Raw genomic sequence first — 17866 nt, 5'->3', positions numbered from 1 at the left:
GAATGACAAAACATACCGAGAGAATAGAAATCTCCCCCAGTTGATAAGTATTTGTTGAGGAATTTCATAGGGCCAGCAGGTCTGCCAGAGCGGGAGAGGCCACAGTGTGCCTGTCCTGTGAAACAGTCCCTGAACTCCATCACCTTTTTAGATTTCTTGTTACTTTTTCTTCTTTTCAAAATGTTTGGTAGCAGAGTGGTAGGAGCACAGCTTCTGCATCTAGAAGGCCTGGTGGTCTTGGGAACTTACTCTCTTTGTTGTAGCCTGAATGTTCTGATCTGCAAAATGTGAATAATATTGGTGCATACCTCTTGGGGTTGCCGTGAGTCTTAAAGGAGCTAAAAATAAAAGAAGTGCTTAGAACTGTGCATGGTACAGGGTCATTACTAGCTTTCATTTTGGTTCTAGTTAATAGAAAATAGTATGTGTAGCTTAATGAGAAAATGAACACCTCTGAACTCACTCAAATGATGAACAAGAGCATTTGAGATATCATGAGTTTCTTCTAAATCTCTCTTTTTTTTTTCATTTATAGATTCTCTCTGTATAACTTAAGCTAGGATAATTGCTGTCTTTAGTAACAGAAGAGTGTATCATCATATATATTGCTGGTTTCTAAAGAAGGTTCTCATATTTAATACTGTTGAATTACAGCTCTCTATCTTAAAAGAAGAATTTTTTAAAATTATTACATATCAGTTATCTACTTAGCTATATTTAAGGCCCTAACCATTAGCTCTGATCCCACAGTCCTTAGAAAGTACCTTACTACTTAGCTGAATTCATAAGTTATCTTCTTCCTAATAGATGGAGTTTATGATTTAGATATTTTAGAAACCAAGTATAATTGTTAAATGTTTTACATATAGAGAATCAACTTGACTCTAGCTCTTTAAAAACTCTGTCTTTACAAACTTGATTGATCATGTCAATAAGCATCAATTCTAAAATCACCAAGAACTGCATGGTTATATGGATAGAGATTATTTGAGATGACACTCCCATTCTGGAAGGGAAAAGAAGAGGGAAGATTATGCATATTAATGCAATTTGATTTCTTAAAAGTCTGAGAGATTCCATGTAAAGGAGCTTGTTATAGGTTAAATTAGGGGGAAGAAAATCCAACTCATTGAACTTTTTTTTTTTTACTTTATTTTCATTAACTTGATTACTGCTAGTCAGCTTTCCATTGCTGTGACAAAATGCTTGAGAAAATACACTTATAAAAAGAAGAGATGTATTTTGACCCTCAGTTTCAGAGGTTTCAGTCCGTGATCAGCCAGATTTGTTACTTTTGGGCATGTGATGAGGCAGAGCATCATGGTGGGAGCCTATGGTAGAACAAAACTGTCACTCCATGGCTGCTGAGAAATAGGAAAAGGCCATGTCCTCAATATTCTTTTTTTTTTTTTTCAAGGACATGTCACCAGTGATTTAAGTTTCTTGCAACTAGGCCCCACCTCCTGAAGTTTCTACCATCTCCCAGTAATGCCTAAGACTGGTGACCAAGCCTTCCACTCAAGAGCCTTTTGGGTGCGTTTAAGATTCAAGCCCTAATGCTCAGTAGATATATTTTTGTTATCAACAGCATATCATAAACTATGTGAAGGGTTAAAATCAAAACATTCAAAGACAAGGGTTTATAATTTAATAGAAAAGATGTGATTCTGCAATCTGCATTTGGGGTAAAATTGGGAGTTCATAACCCACTTCAATCTAATGTATGAAATATGATATGTCAAGAGCTTTGTAATGTTGTGAACAACCAATAAAAAAAAAAAATAAAAAAATAAAAAAAAAAAAAAAAAAAAAAAAAAGAAAAGAGACAAAGAGGTGCACAATTACCATACTTCCACTTTCATATCTGCGATTCAACCAGTTGAAAATGTTCAGAAAAAAACTGCATCTGTGCTGAACATGAACATATTTTTTTCTTGTCATTGTTCCCCAAACAACTATTTATATAGCTACATTGTATTAGGCATTGTAAGTCATCTAGAAATTATTTAAAGTATTTGAGAGGACATGGATAGATCATGTGCAAATACTATACCATCTTATATAGGGGATTTGAGCATCCAGTGATTTTGATATCTGTTTGAGGTCCTGGAACTAATCCCCTTGGATACCAAAGGACAATTATATTAACTTGTGATGTTTAGAGACTGAAGGATTGAAATGTGAGGACACATTTACTTAATAAATGGATTTTCCAGGCCTCTAGTTAGGAGTAAGAGCTATGACAGCTTGTTAAGGGAGAAGTGAGAAGAGAAGAAAATAGGATTAGAGACAGTTTGTTCATTTGTCCAAGTGAATTAGATAAGTTAATTTTAATTAATACTTAAATAATTTTCCATGATCAGATCATCACTGGTATGTATGTCCTAGAATTAAGTGCTAAGGGCTTATCTGATGAATATCAGTAACTCATTACTAGTACAACAGGTAAAGCCAGAAATGAATCTGAGACAGGACCATAAACCAGTGAGTAATTTTAAATGTTTTCCAAACTGGGCATTCAGAAATTCTAGCATAATCTTCTACTGACTAGAAAAATATCAAGTAGCCATTTGCTAGAATTTAGGCAGCCTGAGTCAGAAAGTGGTTGTCTAATAACCTGTCACCTTGGCTTGAGGCAAATCAATTAAGTCATCAGTGGTAGAAATTTTGTGAGCTGAAACCTAGTTTGAGTCAAAATGAAGTTTGGAGTTGTAGCTAACCACTTGTTGCTAGCTGCCATTCGAGATCTCTGGACAGTGAAGGATTAATGGCTCACCTGCCTCCCTTCTGGAAGGCCTGGATTCTAGCTCTACAGAGTCACATTGCAGAGGTTCTCAGCTTTATCCACAGAGTATGGGGAAAATGGTCTAAAACAGTGGTGGTCACAATTGGTGAGAAGAAAGATATGCTACTATCATCTTTTGGAGAGAAGCCAGAGATGATGCTAAATATTCTACAGTGTACAGGACAGTTGCCCCATAGGAAGGATCACTTACAATTCATTTCTGAATTGTCAAAATGTCAACAGCACTGGGGTTGAGAAACTTTGATCAAAATAAGAAAAAGTGTTTATCTTTGGCATCTACATTTTAAATCTAAATAAGGAAATATCCTCTGAAATTCTATATGTGCTATGGAACTCCCTTATTCCTTCACTCTAAGGACAGACATTGTGCTACTCTGCTGTGTTCAGAAGACTGTAGCTACTTTGTCATTTGTGCAGGGACCATAGAGAAAGAACCTCTGTTTCTACCTTGGGGTGGAGGTACACTTTTAGCCATTCAGGTTCCAGAAGGCTGGGAGTGCAGAAGTTGGCATGCCCTGCATGTGGGGTCTCAATATTCCCATGAATTTTCTGTCTTTGTCTTTGCCAACTTAGAGTAAAAAAAGAACTGGAGTGTTTCTAAAGAGAAGGAATTATGCAATGATTTTTAATTTTATAAAGTTTAAAGCCAATGTGCATGAGAGGCCAGAAGGAAATATATGTTAAGTAACAAAGCTACACTCTCAGCCAGAGCCAAGGCTGGGATTGGAAATGTGCATGGCATTATCATCTCCAAGCACAAGGAGAGTTCAAGGCTTTCTGTGGCCTGCACTCACATTCGTAGCTAATTTCCTTTGCTCTGGTAGTTTATTTTGTTTGGTTTAACTTACAAATGACGTCTGGAATTGTGAAAAATGAAACCACAATCACTCCAAGAAGTACTTGTGAATAAATGAAGATAATTTTAATAGTTCAAGAAAGAGGAGAAAAACTATTCTTTACTCCTTCAATATGCCCCTGTGTCCGCCATGTGCCTTAGGCATAGATTATGTCCCCAGAATCAGCTCATTTTTTGGCAGTACCTTTGCCTTCTTTCCTGGGTTTAATTAATTTATTTTATGTATTACCACAGCATTACAACTTGTGTATTACATGGTTAGGCCCCAATACACCTTTACAGAGTACATTGTGTTTTCCCAGGCAGTTGTTCATCACAACTTATTATAGTCACTTATTTCAAGACTATCTTCACACCAGATGTTTGCTCTGTAAGACTAGGAATTGTGTCTTTTGGCTCACCACTGTATGCCTGTGTTAATTTTTCCTCACTATGACAAAATACCTGAGAAAAAATAAATGATTTATTTGGGCTAACATTTTCAGAGGTTTTAGTCCATGGTCAAGTGTTTCCGTTGCTCAAGCCTGAGGTAAAGCAGAACATCATGGTGGAAGGGTGTGGCAGAGGAAAGATGCTCACCTCATGGCAGACAGGGAGCAGAGAAAAAGGGTCAAGGGACAAGAGATCCTTCCAGGACATGACCTCACTGCTGTACTTACTCCAACTGGGTCCCACCTCCTATAGTTTCTACTACTTCCCAATGATGCCATCACATCATGCATCCATCAATGGACTGATGATGTAGAGCCCTCACAACCCAGTCACTTCCTGAGGGCCCCATCTCTGAACACCGAAGCACTGGCGACCAAGTCTTCAATACGTGAGCCTTTGAGTGACATTCCAGATCCAAACCGTTAACAATGCCCAACACCTAGTACTGAATCTAAACTCTAGTCCCACCTCAATAAATACATGTTGAGTGAATCAAGAATGCCTGAACAATGCAGACCACAGGTAGATGGTAAGTGGACATGCAGTTGCTACCCAGTAACTTCATGTATCACATCTTTACTCCTGAATGTCGTGTAAATGGTCTTGTGGAGGATACATTTGGAATCTTAACAGAGATTACTTTTTTGACTCATCAATGTCATACAAGTTCCCCTTCATGATGGTGTGTGCAAAAGATAGATCTTCAACAGATCTTAACAGGAAAAGTTAGGTGGGGAAATGTTCCAAAGCCTTCATTGAAGATGTTCTGTGGCTCACCACCGTATGCTTGTGTTAATTTTTCTCCCCATTCAGAATGAAGTCCTGCCAGCTTGCTGAGCATTCTGAATGGGGGGGGGGGCTTACCAGATCAGAATTGCCCCAACCAGGTCACCTGAAACTCCTTATTACAGGTTGAAGATCCCTTATCCAAAACACTTGGAACCAGAAGTATTTCAGATTTCCAAGTTTTTTTCAGAGTTTGAAATATTTATGTGGAATTTACCAGTTGAGAATCCCTAATCTGAAATGCTCCAAAAACTTTTGAGTGCTGCACTCAAAAGTTTTGGATTTTGGAGCATTTCAGATTTCTAGGCTATAGATGATCAACCTGTATTACCTTATATGATTGCAGGAACTGCCTTTAGCCAATCACACAACCTGTATCTGACATTCAGATTTCCAGAACAGTTTTCTTGCTTCATGGAAAAACCCTGGTCATGACCATGACATGCCCTTGGGAGAGGATTAATCCAGAATGTTCCCCACTCAGAAAAGCACAACTATGATCTTATACTCTTCACCGTTATCCTCATCCCTCTATTCCTAAAATGACCATGTTTTTTAGATTCTTATCATTGCTCCCCGTTCTTGCAATAAATCCAGTTCACTTTTTTCCTTTATAGTTTAATTCTAATCCTTTTTTTTTTTACTCAGGGTTTCTAGACACATCTTTAATCAAAGGATGCTTCTTGCACGTAATAACTATTCAATGATTGGATTTTTAAAAATGATTTGGAACTTTTTGTAATCATAATAATCCTTCCCTTTTCATGGAAAGCTTTGCCCTGTTTTCTCTATTCTCCTCTAAGCTCATTTATGAAGGTGGTGCCAGTAAGCTCAGTTGCAAGATGCTGTCACTCAAGTTTCTGCTGCTCAGCGATAACTTTGTCAATATGCTTCAATGACCCTAGGAAACATATTTTTAATGGAATTTCCCTCAATATTTAGGTTCATCAGTTTTCTTTGGAACCAACATGCTCAGAATATTAATTTAAACTTTTTGTCCACACATTAGACAGTGAAAGTCAGATTTTAAATTAATTTTCTGTTATCCTATGTTTCCAACACCCCATCTGTGTTTTATCCAGTGGATTAATGCTTGCTAGGCATTGGGAGCATTAACAGTATCTCTATTTATCATTTTTGATAAGTTGTTGCTATCTGCTGCATCATCCTGGCCAGACACTGTGCCTTTTATGTATCTTGTGAGTCATGGGGGGCGCCACAGACACCATCAGCTCTGTAATTAAAACATGCTGTGCTTTCCCCACCATAAACCGCTCCAGCTTAAGGCTTCATTAATGTGTTTTACTTCCTTTTGTTATTTTCTGGTTTTAGTTTTTTTCCACATAGCTCAGTGAGTCTTGGAATATTGGTAGTTGAACACTCAGAATGCAAAATCTTTCTTCAACCTCCCTCACTGTTGGCTGGTGGGTAAAAGAGGGACCTGCAGCTTCATGTGCACTGTGTCTGGAGCCCCTCCCTCTACACTCACTGGTCTTCCCTGCCACCCAAAGAGTAGGGCTTCCTATGTTCCCCTGAGGCTCTTGGTCCCTTGATTACTGAATACTGCCAACATGGCCTCCTCATGAAGTCTTAAAACTATAGGCCCTATTCCTATGTCTCCAACCACCATTGCCAAAACGCAGCTCTTGATCACAGAAAACTGGGTCACACTTTGAAAATGTCTTTCTAAAATTACTTTCTCTACCCCTTGTATGAGCGCCTGGGAGATAGAAGGCAGAAAGCCCATCTGTGTCCCATAAGTGACGTTAATAATTAACCAGTTCAGACAAATATTTGCCGTCGTTGTCTTCTTATTGTAAAGTGTCTCCAGTTGCCAGGCTCTGTCACCAGCGCTTTACAAATCAAGAGTCCAGATGGACCAAGTGACCTCCATAAACCACCACGGCCATTCTTTCATGCCTTCCCACCCCCTGGCATAAACATGGCATTCAAAGAATTTTAAGAAAAGGGAAACTATGCAATGTAGCAAAAAAATTGAAATAAGAAAGCATCCGATGAGAGAATCCCGAGGGCCTTCCCCAGGCCCAGCAAATGTGCAAGTCCAACAGGAAGATTGTGCTTAGTAAATGAACAAGCAACTTATGAGGCTGAGGCACACCCTGAAGCCAATGAAACAAGGAGGTGTGACAGGCCACTTTAGAGGGGGTGATCAGCGAAGGCCTCTCTGAGGGGATGGCATCTGGGTTGAAGCCTCAAAGAAGCCATCACATGAGCCTCAGAGGAGCAAGCACAGGAAGAGACCAAGAGGGAGGTTTAAGCAAAGGCACTGTCCCTTCATACTACAGAGACATAGAAGGTGGAGCCTTCCTCCAAGCCTAGATTAGATCTTGGTGACCCTTCAACTCCCACTTTGATCCCTCCTGTCTGCCAAATCCCAGCTCCCAAAGATTGTTACTGAACAAAAGAAATTCATTTCCCGTGAGTCTAAAGGGCAGCTGCTCCCACAGTACCTGTCTCTTGGCCACTGAGCTGATTTTCATCTGGGCCAGCTCTTGAATATACAGCACCTTAAGAATCAAAAAACTGAGGGATGGACCTACTATTAAGTTATCTATCCTATGACTCACACCAGCAAAAAATATCTTTTTTCCTTCTTTAGTTATATCTATTTGTGACTGTTCCCTAGGGCTGGCTAGCTTATGGCTAAGACTAAGAGATATTTTTTTCTACATCAGACAGTTGCTTGCTGGCATACTGATTAAGTGCATATCTTGTATTAGGTAATTTGTGAGGCTTCTGTGCTCTTTCTTGAGTTAAACCAGGGGAAAAGAATCCTGGGAAGGCTGCCCACCTTCTCCCAGGGCTAAGCTGCAGGCAGGGCATGGTGTTGATGGAGGATCAGACACCAGCACCCCATGTCGGTCCCTTCAACAAGAGAAGTCGGGAGCCAAATGGAGGGTGGTAGGGGTGGGGAGAGTCTGGGTTTGTACCTACAAAATCAGAAGCAATCCTTAAATGCCAAGGGTTTTATTGATCTGTTCCTTAATGGCTCTGTAAGTTGAAGGCAATATTTTCAGTGTTCTTTCAAGATCTTGCAAATATCATCAATTATTGTCTATGTATTCTGGGGACTAAAGAAAAACTGAACTGGGAAATCAGAAAACCCCATGCAGCATTCTAGAGGTAATTATAGAAGAGAAGAGAAGAGAAGAGAGGCAAAAAAGACGTACTAATCACATGAAATTTGGAAAGGGGACAGAACGGAAACATTATAGTAATATATGAGTCTAGGGAAAGGTAGAGAGAGTGTTGTCTAGTGGCTCAGCACAGTCAGATGTTTTGAGTTCAAATCTCTGTTCCATGGTTTGTTACCTGTATGATCTTGGGCAAATTCTTTAATCATTTTGCGTTTCCATTCTCTTCTTAGTAAGATAGGAACAAGTCAATGAAGGTCTGAGGGTGTGGCTCAGTGGAAGAGCTCTCACCCAGCACATGTGAGGCACTGGATTCAATCCTCAGCACCACATAAAAATAAATAAATAAAATAAAGATATTATATATATATATCAATGGAGACAAGTCATGTGACAGCCTAGCAGTGGGCCTGGTCATTTTTTTCCTGATCACTCTGATCTTTTTTTCACTTTGATTGCTATTGGACAGACGCTTGGCTGCCTGTTTCTGGCCAGTCTTACAGGATTCATTCCTGGGGTGAGAGGTTCACAGCTTTTATGCTGGAAGTCTCATTTTTCTTTTATTAGGTGCTAAGCGACCACTCGTTGGAGAGCAGTGGGTAGGTTAGAAAGAAGCATTAGATAGGGCAGACGAATCATCAAGCTGAGACTGCAAATGGCCTGTGAAACAATATTCCCTTGTCTGTTTTGACCCCATGTCTTCCTTCTTCCCTCACCTCCTGTGGGTTGCAGGTGTTACTGTGCATCACCTACACCCCGACCTTTGACCTGAATGGGAGCGCTGTGCTGAAGATCGCGGAGGTGAGTGCCACTTGTGTTTGTAATGCCTGCTCCTGGCTGCTTTCTCTCTCATTGGGCTAAACATCGGGATGGGACTGAGCCCCAGCAATGGGGTGAGCCCTGCTCTGATCACTCTGGGGAATTTCTAGGAAAGGATTGCTCTGCAGACTGCATGCTCTGTGGCCCACTGTGCTTTCTCATAAATGTGCACTTGAGTTTGCTTAACTTGAAGCTTTAACCATGGAAATAACACTACTGGGTCCTCCAAATCTGCTACAGCCAAGCTTATTGCTTTCTTGGTCTATTTTTCCTAAGATGAATTGCAAAGCATTTGCTTTTTTTTTTTTTTTTAAAGACACTAAGTATGAGATTTAGAGAGATGTTCACTGATTGAATCCCACTACTGTCTCCTACTCCCTGATGGATGCCTTTTGTAGCCGACATCCAAAAGCCTTCTTTTCAGTCCGCTGTAGAATAGGGTCGCACCTGTCTTCCACCATGCCCAAGAACATGTCCAACAGGAAACTTGGCTTCTGGGATGTCTGGCAAATGCCTTTTGGCTTTTGGAAACATCATCATTTCAAAGCTGATTTTTACTAGGCTTAGAATAATTTTCCTTCCACTTCTTGAAAAGATTGTCTTCAGGATTTGTTTTTTCTGGCGAGAGTACATAGTCAGATCACAAAGAGGCAATCATTCTCTGAATTCTGAAATCATGGAGAAAAGGAAAGTCCAGTGAACAACACTCATGAGTAGTATTTTTATGAGCGGATATATGTGTTTTTTACATATTAAAAAGTGAAAATTACTCTTGAGTATGTGGAAATTTATGTGTCTATCAAAAGAGAAGCAGCAGCCAATTGGCTGCTGGTTTCCAACTATATATATCTATAAAGACACATTTTCCTTAGCACATGAATATTTCACTCCATAAAAAGTAATGAATAGAATAGTTATCAGTAATTGTTTTCAATTGAATTTTAAGAGATACTGAGAGTGTCCTTATTTGCTTATCACAGGACAGTGTAGAAAATAGCAAGAAGTAGGATTAGCACGAAAAAGGCTTGTTCTGAAATAAGATGGGGAAACGCCACGTGCTGTCGTGTATGTGGAACCCAGGAGTGGGGACATTAAGGAGTCATGGGGCCTTCAGGAGGGGAGGGCTGCCAGGGAGCTTTGTGCCACCCCTGCAGAGCTGGAGAAGGTTCTGTTGTACTCATAGAAATCAGCTTTGGAATGGGAATCTGAGGCAAAATGTGTAAATCTTGAGCAGTGGACACACAGGGCCAGGGCCAACACAAGTGAAGGTTCCTGAAGGTGTCAAGAAGCCACAAGAGGATTCAGCAGGATTGATAATCAAGACACAACGATCTCTACCAAAACCAGAAACGGAAAACAACCACCAAGAAAAACGCCTAGCCTCAGATGGAGATTACAGATAAAGGCACTCAACTATGGTAGTAAAAAGAATGGGCTCTGGAGCCCTAGCCCTACAGTTTGGTGCGAACCCTGTTCTCCCTTACCCCTGTGTTGCCTGGGCAACCTTGTGTTTGCTGTCTGTAAAAGAAAAGATAAGTACACCTGTCTGGTCATGTGGGTGTTCCAATTAGACATGAAATCTACAATCCAAGTAAAAAGTTGTTCCTACAGGTCCAGACACATGGTATATGTTATATGTTTGCCTTTAAAAAAAAAAAAAAAACCATAGTTGGGGGAAATTTTATAAAGACACCTTAAAACAAGCCATTGAAAACCCCTCTGGAAATTCAGGCAGAATCTAGCTGTTCCTTCTCACCTTGGTGTACGTTGACAATTTACTCCAGCAGAGTGTTTACCCTGAAACCTGCTGATCAGGAAATGGAATGTGTACTTAAGTATGAAAAATGAGGCTATTTCCCCAAGGTCCTGCTGAATCTATAAAAGGATCATTAGACTCTCAAAATGTAAATAAGAAGGCAGCTTCGTGAGTGTGTCTGACTTTAACTTGTTTAATTAAACTACACTTAGGAAACTTTTTCAGAAGAGCACCTTCTGTGCTGCAGGGAGAAAACGAAATATCAAATTTTTAAGTGGACAATTATGAACTATCCAACAATATCCAAGTATTGTCTGATCAATTTCCTGAACAATCATTATTAAGACTCCTTCTTTGCTATCCACATTAGCAGTTGAGTTTTCCAGGGACAGATACCTAAAATAGGAAAAAGCTTTGGATATACAAAGTTCCAAGGTTTGGGGGTAAAGGAAATATAGAGTCATAGCCGAAAGCTCTCCCAAGCTAATTAGAAGATGGATTGGGGATGGCTTTGGGCCTACTAAAGATTCTTCTATGGGATTTCTGTAAAGCAGAAAACCCAGTCTCTAAATGTGTATTTGCTGGTTTCATCTTACCAACTCCTAGAAACTTCCAGTCTTTGTTTCTATGGCATGCTGTCAGAGCCAGGCAGAACTGATTTGAATAGCATTGTTTTTCCTCTAAGATTTATATTTTTAGAGTCATCCCTTTTTCCCTGCTTTCTTTCATCCATCCAGCTGTCGATTTCAAAACACTGATTAATAAGAATAGCTACTAGTCATAGAGTCCGTAGGGCATGGCAGTAAGTAGTACCCCACACACATACACACATACACACACACACACACACACACACACACACACACACATACACACACACATTATATTTATTATATATTGAAGGTGTGTATGCATGTTTTTTTTTAAATCTCCACCACAACCCAGCTAAATGAAGAATCCTAAACAAAGTAAGGTTGATTTGCTTGCCCAAGATATTCAAATCCAGACTTTATATTGCAAACATATGCTGTTAAACCACTATGCTATACTTTCCTCTGGCTGCCCTCATTCTTACAAAATGTTAGTAGAATCCTGGAACAATAATATTGGCAACTGACTGGAGTTTTTAGGAGGCATATTCCCTATGGACCTTTCTGGAGGTACTTATGAGATAATGTTTATGTGGTGTTTTTACATATGAGGCTGAAGTATAGATGCATTTTACTGTTTGGTTACCATAGATTTAAGTCTCTATTAGGAATATGTCACTTTTTAAGGCATTTTTGCACATTGATCGTTTATCTTTTCTGAGCATTATTTCACCAGCAGAGGGTCTGGAAGTTACTAGTAGTTCTACTTGCTACTCTGGTGAGCTTAAAAACATTGCAGTTCAAGACCTACCACCAGAGATTCTTATTTAACAGTTCTAGTCATCACTAAAGTATTTTTTAATTGGGATAGTTTATAACCCTTGAAATGTTCAGTAATACTTTTCTTACTCTGATGTGGTAGCACTATTCATAGACATAAAATAATCTACAACTATGAAACATATAATTCATTAGAAAGATGCCCTGACTCACTTATTCTGGAAACATCTTATATGTTATGTTCTCTGGGAGTCTGGAAAGGTAAGCCCCATATCCTGGCAAGAAAACTGCTAAGGGAACAGGTCCACTGCCTCAAGCCAGTGGAGACCACAGAGGGAGGAATTCCCTTCAGGAAGTGTCCCTGTTCCTCCTTGAAGCCCTCCCTCTTCTTCCCTGTATTGATCCTAGTTGGATTCCTGAAATGTAAGTTCATGACCACTTACTGCTAAGCTGGCCTTCATTGCAAGAATTTCTACTCTCTCTTCAACCTGTGACTCCTGAAGCCTTTATTTGGAGTCAGAAGATATGCAGAACAGTGAGACCCTTCCCAACTTGCTTTGGCTGATTCATAGGACAGCAGCTGAATCTCAGTAGACTCCAAACCGGGCAAAAGGCCCTACCTGGCAAAGTGTAGGAATCAATGGGGTGAGGTGTCATAAGTCATTTTAATATGTCACCTTAGGCCACGAGGAGGAGAAAAGTTGCAATCAGAGTTTTCCATGTATGACTAGCATTTTAAGACATTTTCAGATTGAAATCCAAAAGGAATACAAACAAGCTTTCCTACCCAGATGGTAATCAGACTTACTTATATACACATTTCATAGGATGATATAACTTCAGTTCCCTCTGTGTGTGTGTGTGTACCAATCTGATGAAGTACCCACCTGTTATAGCTATTCACCTGTTAGGAAGGAGACCTTTTTCAGAGAAGATAATAAATGGCCTGGAAACTGTGTTGTCACCATAATTCATCACAAGAGTTTAGACTTACGGTGGTCACCAAAATTTTCTATGGTTCTCATGTGATCAACCAGCCTATGTGGTCTTCTCTATATAGAAGGCATTTCTTTTGCTGTCTTGTTATCTTAATCTCTGATCCTTTCTCATCTTTGAGACCATAAGCTATTTTTCATCATTTTGTTTCACAATTGGAAATACCCTACCTCTTCTCTTTATGGAAACTAGGACTCGGTATTATGTACTATTTTAACACAGCAATGACACTGACCCCTTTTGAGTAGCAAAGAGAAGGTACATGTATAGTTCAGCAAAGTGAAAGACGTGTGTTTCCCAAAGTTCAGTAAATTCCTCTTGAGGCATTAGCCAATATATATTAAACATCAACTTTGTTTCATTTGTCACTTAATATTCAATAATATAGCAATCCAGCATGGGGTTAACCTAGTACTCTTATTTATCAGTTCGCTTCCCTGATGATTCTTGCTATGTATGTATGCCTGTGGACTGGGTCTTGTCTTTTTTTCCCCCCTTCTGCTTTTGTGGTTGGTTTGGCTTCATTAACCATCTGTGTTTTTGCTCTCAGTTGTGTTTAGCATGTCGTAAAGCTGGACATCCACAAATGCATGAAATGATCAAAATGTACCTTATGACCCTGCTCACTGCCCTGTGTCACCGTGCATTCCCTGGCAATCAGGGGCCTGTGGCTTTTCACCAGGTATTTCCCTTGTTTCTTTGCACCTAGGCTCAGGCAGAGGTATAGGCCTGAAGATTGTCAGTTGCTAAGTTTCCATTATGAAAGCAAAGGTAGGGGGAGGCAGAACAATTTGGGGGGAATAAAAAAAAGAAACCCTGAGCTCCTTTTTTTAAGAAACTCAGTCTTCCTTTGAACTGGGATCCTCTTAGCTTCTCTTATCCTATGTGCTCATCTTTGTCCTGCCCTTAGGGAAAACCCTCTTAGAGTGAAAAACCTCTGATCTTAAATAGAGCAGCGTTCAGGTTTCAAATGAAAGTTCTATTTCTGTGAGCCTTTCTAGTTGACCAATTTGTGATTACTGCAGCAAGTTTAAGAAGCTGCTTCAGAAAAAGCCAGGAAAGCTGATGAAGTGCTTCATCCTAAGTACCTACAGATAGGATATTATCAACAAGTGGTGCTTTTTATTTAACAGAATATATCTTTATCGTATTCAGTATGTATATTCCCAAGTTAGGCAGAATGAACTTCTAAGATAATTATATTTTTTCAAGCTAGTAAACATGCCTCCTACAAAGTCATGTTCAATGTTATCCCTGTAGTGGTGGCATTAAAACTCAAAAATATGCTTGGCATTTGCCAAGTTCTTGTTTCTTTATAACACTGTGTTATATAAAGTCTGAGTCCTCGTGTGTGCTTTCTTACATGGGCTGAAATGACTGAAGTATTTTTTTTTTCAAGGAAGACTGTCTAGTGTGCATGGCTTAGTATTCAAGAGAATTTATATTAAGTATAGAGTTGGGCTCTCAAAATAGTTGCTCTTTCATCTTCAATGCTTTTAAGGCTTAAAATTTCTCCTTAAATTTATGTCAGTGCTTAAAGATCAACAGTTACAAAGATTTCTTGGAAAATGTAAGCTATAAAGGAAACTGTTAAATTGTGAGGTACAAATGGTACTAGTGTTCCAGATTAGGTAGAATTTGGTTTTGTCCGAGGGGAACAGTGCCCTCATTTAGAAGTATTTTCAATGTTTTTAAATTATTCCCTCTCGTGCCAAAGAAGAAGCCTTTTGGGGATTAAAACACCATTTTTTATATGTTTGTATAAGTTAACGTCCCTTCAGATCCAATATAATCATAATCATTTGAGAAAATAAATGTCACATGTCCCAAATAGTTTTATGAAAATACACACTGTGTAACTTCTATTTTTTAACTATAAAATGAATTCATCTAGGTCAACTTCCAAATATAGTGTTAAGTTTCAAATGCACCTTTGAAACATTAAACACTCTATAGGAGATAAACTTTTTTTAAAAACTTACTCTTTGGATCTGGGGGTGTAGCTCAGAGGAATAGCATTTGCCCAGCATGTGTAAGGCCCTAAGTTTGATCCCCAGCACAAAAAAGAAAAAGAAAATATTTTCTTTTACCTAGTTAATTTACAAAAAGATTTATTATAAGCTTTCCAGAAAACTCCCATAACTCAAGCAGTAGCAGCAATAAAGATTAACACTTAGTAAATTTTCCATTTAGGTGAGAACCTCTACTTTTAATATAAATAATCTTGGAGTTATTCCTAGAAAAACATGATTTAGGTAAATTAAATCCTGAGCTATGTTTTGTGAAATTGCAAGGATGAATACCTTAAAGAGAGAAAAAAAGTAGATGAATTTAAAGTATGCTTTGATTTTTATGCCCATTCCTATAGCTTCAAAAAAGAATTTAGAAGAAAAAACAAACAAACAGGAAAACCCTGAAAAGTCATGACATTCAATATCATCATTATCAAATGAGGTTTGGGTTTTTGGGGTTTTTTTTTCAATTGTGATTTCTCCATTAGTAACCACCAAGGGCTCCAGTAACCTCCTGGGCTCAGCTATTCAGACTCACGAGGCCCAAAGAGGCCTTACCAGTTATTCTCATTCAGCAGATACAGGACAGGAAACAGGCAGGTGACATCAGGCACAGAGTTTCCACAGAGATCCTCACGCCACTCCAGAAGCTGGCCTCTGGCTTTCAAATGCCAGTGTAGGTGCAAGAGAAAGAGAGCCACATCAAATGAAGGCAGAGTCACCTTGGCTTTGGAACCCCATGTCCCAATTAAGAATCAGTGTTTCTAAAACAACTCTATGAACAGAGCCTGCAGAGCTCCCTCAGAGCATGGGATCAATTACAAGAGTCACCAAACTGAGGGAAGTCCTGTGGCTTCCCGCAGGTATTTGGAGTTAAACAGTTATCTCCATTGAGACCCAGCATAGTAACTAGGAAACATTTTTACAGTGAGCTGTTCCGCCTTTATAAAATATCCAGAAGAACACATCTAGAGAGTCAATCCAAAGTCAAACTCATTCAGAGCAAAGAGAAAAGGTTTCAGTAGTCCTCTCCCCATGCTTTATAATCTACGAGTTGATAAATTCTGTTCTGTTTGGCCATGAAAGGAGCTTTTCCTGATTAATTTACAGCCACCTGAGTTTGTTCTAAATAGAATTATTTAGCTCATGTAAAACTCACTAATTTGCCGCTCAAAAGAATAAGAATGTAAGAATGGCAATCCTAGGGAAACATGACTTTTCTATTTGCTTAAAACAAATTTCCAGAGATTTTTATATACATTTATTTTCATTGAAAACTAGTCTGAAATCATGAAATCAAGCTTTCTATTTAAAAAGGATTTGGTATTCTCCCTGGTTAAAGCCAAAAACAGTTGATAGTGAACAAATGCCTAGAGCTCATGTAGTGCTGTCTTATTTCTTTCCCAGGTGTGCATTGAGACATACACCTGCAGCTGTCACCAGCGTAGTATAAACACTGCTGTTCGAGCAACTCTCAGCCAAATGCTGAGTGACTTGACTTTGCAGTTAAGGCAAAGGCAAGAAAACACGGTAAGCCTGAAGCACCCCACGTTCATCATGGTCTAGGTGGCATCTCAGTGCGTAACTGCAGGCTGGGTATCCCACACCTGGGATTTCCCCTTACACAGTTACTTTCCTTTGGAAACTCTAGGAAGGGCCTGCTTGTTCTGAAAGAAAACTCATTAAATGAATTAAACTGTTTAGAAATTTTCCTACCTGACCCTAAAGTCTTGAAAGTTGTTTTTCCCTATGGTTTCCATAATTGTTTAGTCAGTATTTTAAAAATTTATCTTTCTTTTAAAACTGTTACATTGAACACTTCTTAAAGTTTATTGTGATAGTAAATTTGAAACTAAGGAAAATGAATAGCAGCCAGGCACAGTGGATCACACCTGTAGTCCCACCAGCTGAGGAGGCCGAGGCAAGAGGATCCGGAGTTCAAAGCCAGCCTCAACAAAGGAAAGGCTTAGGTAAGCCCATTAATTTAGATCTCAATTTCATCTCTTTGGCTTTACCTTTTAAAAACACTAAAATGAGGAATTAAAGAATTTGACAGGATAATCTCTAAATTTCCTCTTAACTGACAACTAGAAAACTGAATTTAAAAATGAGAAATAATTGAAGTTAAGCACAAAATCTTAATTCCTATACAATTAATTTCTGAGCTATTTTGGATTGCAACTGAAATTTCCCTTTTTAAAAAGTAACTAATGTCATTTCAGAACACCTCTTGCAGATCTCAAAATAACTTTAATGTAAGTTATTACAGAGCCAGATTCTAAAAAAAAAAAAAAAAAGAAAAGAAAAAAAAAAACAACCCATCCTCTAAATAAAATACAAAAAAAGGACTAGGGATGTGGCTCAGTGGTCAAGTACCCCTGAGTTCAATCCCTGGTACCCAGGAAAAAAAAGAGAAAGAAAAACAAATAGAGTTCATCTCATACTTTAAGATTTGGTCCTTTGTCAACTCAGAGGTTATGACAGGAGGTTCCCCTCACTGCTGGGGCTGTCAGAGTAAAGCTGCTCTTGTATTCTCTGTCGTCAAAGCCTCTCTAATCTAGAACTCCTTGCTCTAAACTTGAACAGATTGTCTAAAATGAGTTTCTAGAGAAAAATGTAAATGTAATTGGCTTCTTGTATGTATTATTTTCTGAGAATGTCAGTGAGAGGATGGGAGGATGGGCATTTTGTTTTTAAAATCTGGCTCAGTGATAACTTAGATAAAAGTTATTCTGAGATCTGCAAGAGGTGTTCTGAAATGACATTAGTTGCTTTTTAAAATGGGAAATCTCAGTTGCAGTCCAAAGTAGCTCAGAAATTAATTGTACAGAAATTAAGACTTTGTGCTTAACTTCAATGATTTCTCACTTTTAACTTC

General features: G+C 38.9%; 1 protein-coding gene across 2 annotated transcripts in view; it reads left to right on the top strand.

Annotated features, from left to right (window-relative positions):
- The window catches only part of Arfgef3 (ARFGEF family member 3), a 157914-nt gene that overhangs the window by 48973 nt on the left and 91075 nt on the right, over positions 1-17866 (top strand). The window contains exons 5-6 of one of the 2 annotated variants that reach the window (XM_005329807.5): positions 8768-8836; positions 16396-16518. In XM_005329807.5, coding sequence (XP_005329864.1) covers positions 8768-8836; positions 16396-16518 — 192 coding nt within the window. The remainder of the gene's footprint in view (positions 1-8767; positions 8837-16395; positions 16519-17866) is intronic. The other variant, XM_078019053.1, reaches the window with a different exon arrangement.

This window comes from Ictidomys tridecemlineatus, chromosome 8 (genome assembly GCF_052094955.1).
Source record: "Ictidomys tridecemlineatus isolate mIctTri1 chromosome 8, mIctTri1.hap1, whole genome shotgun sequence".
NCBI lineage: Eukaryota > Metazoa > Chordata > Mammalia > Rodentia > Sciuridae > Ictidomys > Ictidomys tridecemlineatus.
Note: the sequence above shows the minus strand (reverse complement) of the source record. Positions and strands in the feature narration are given on the sequence as shown.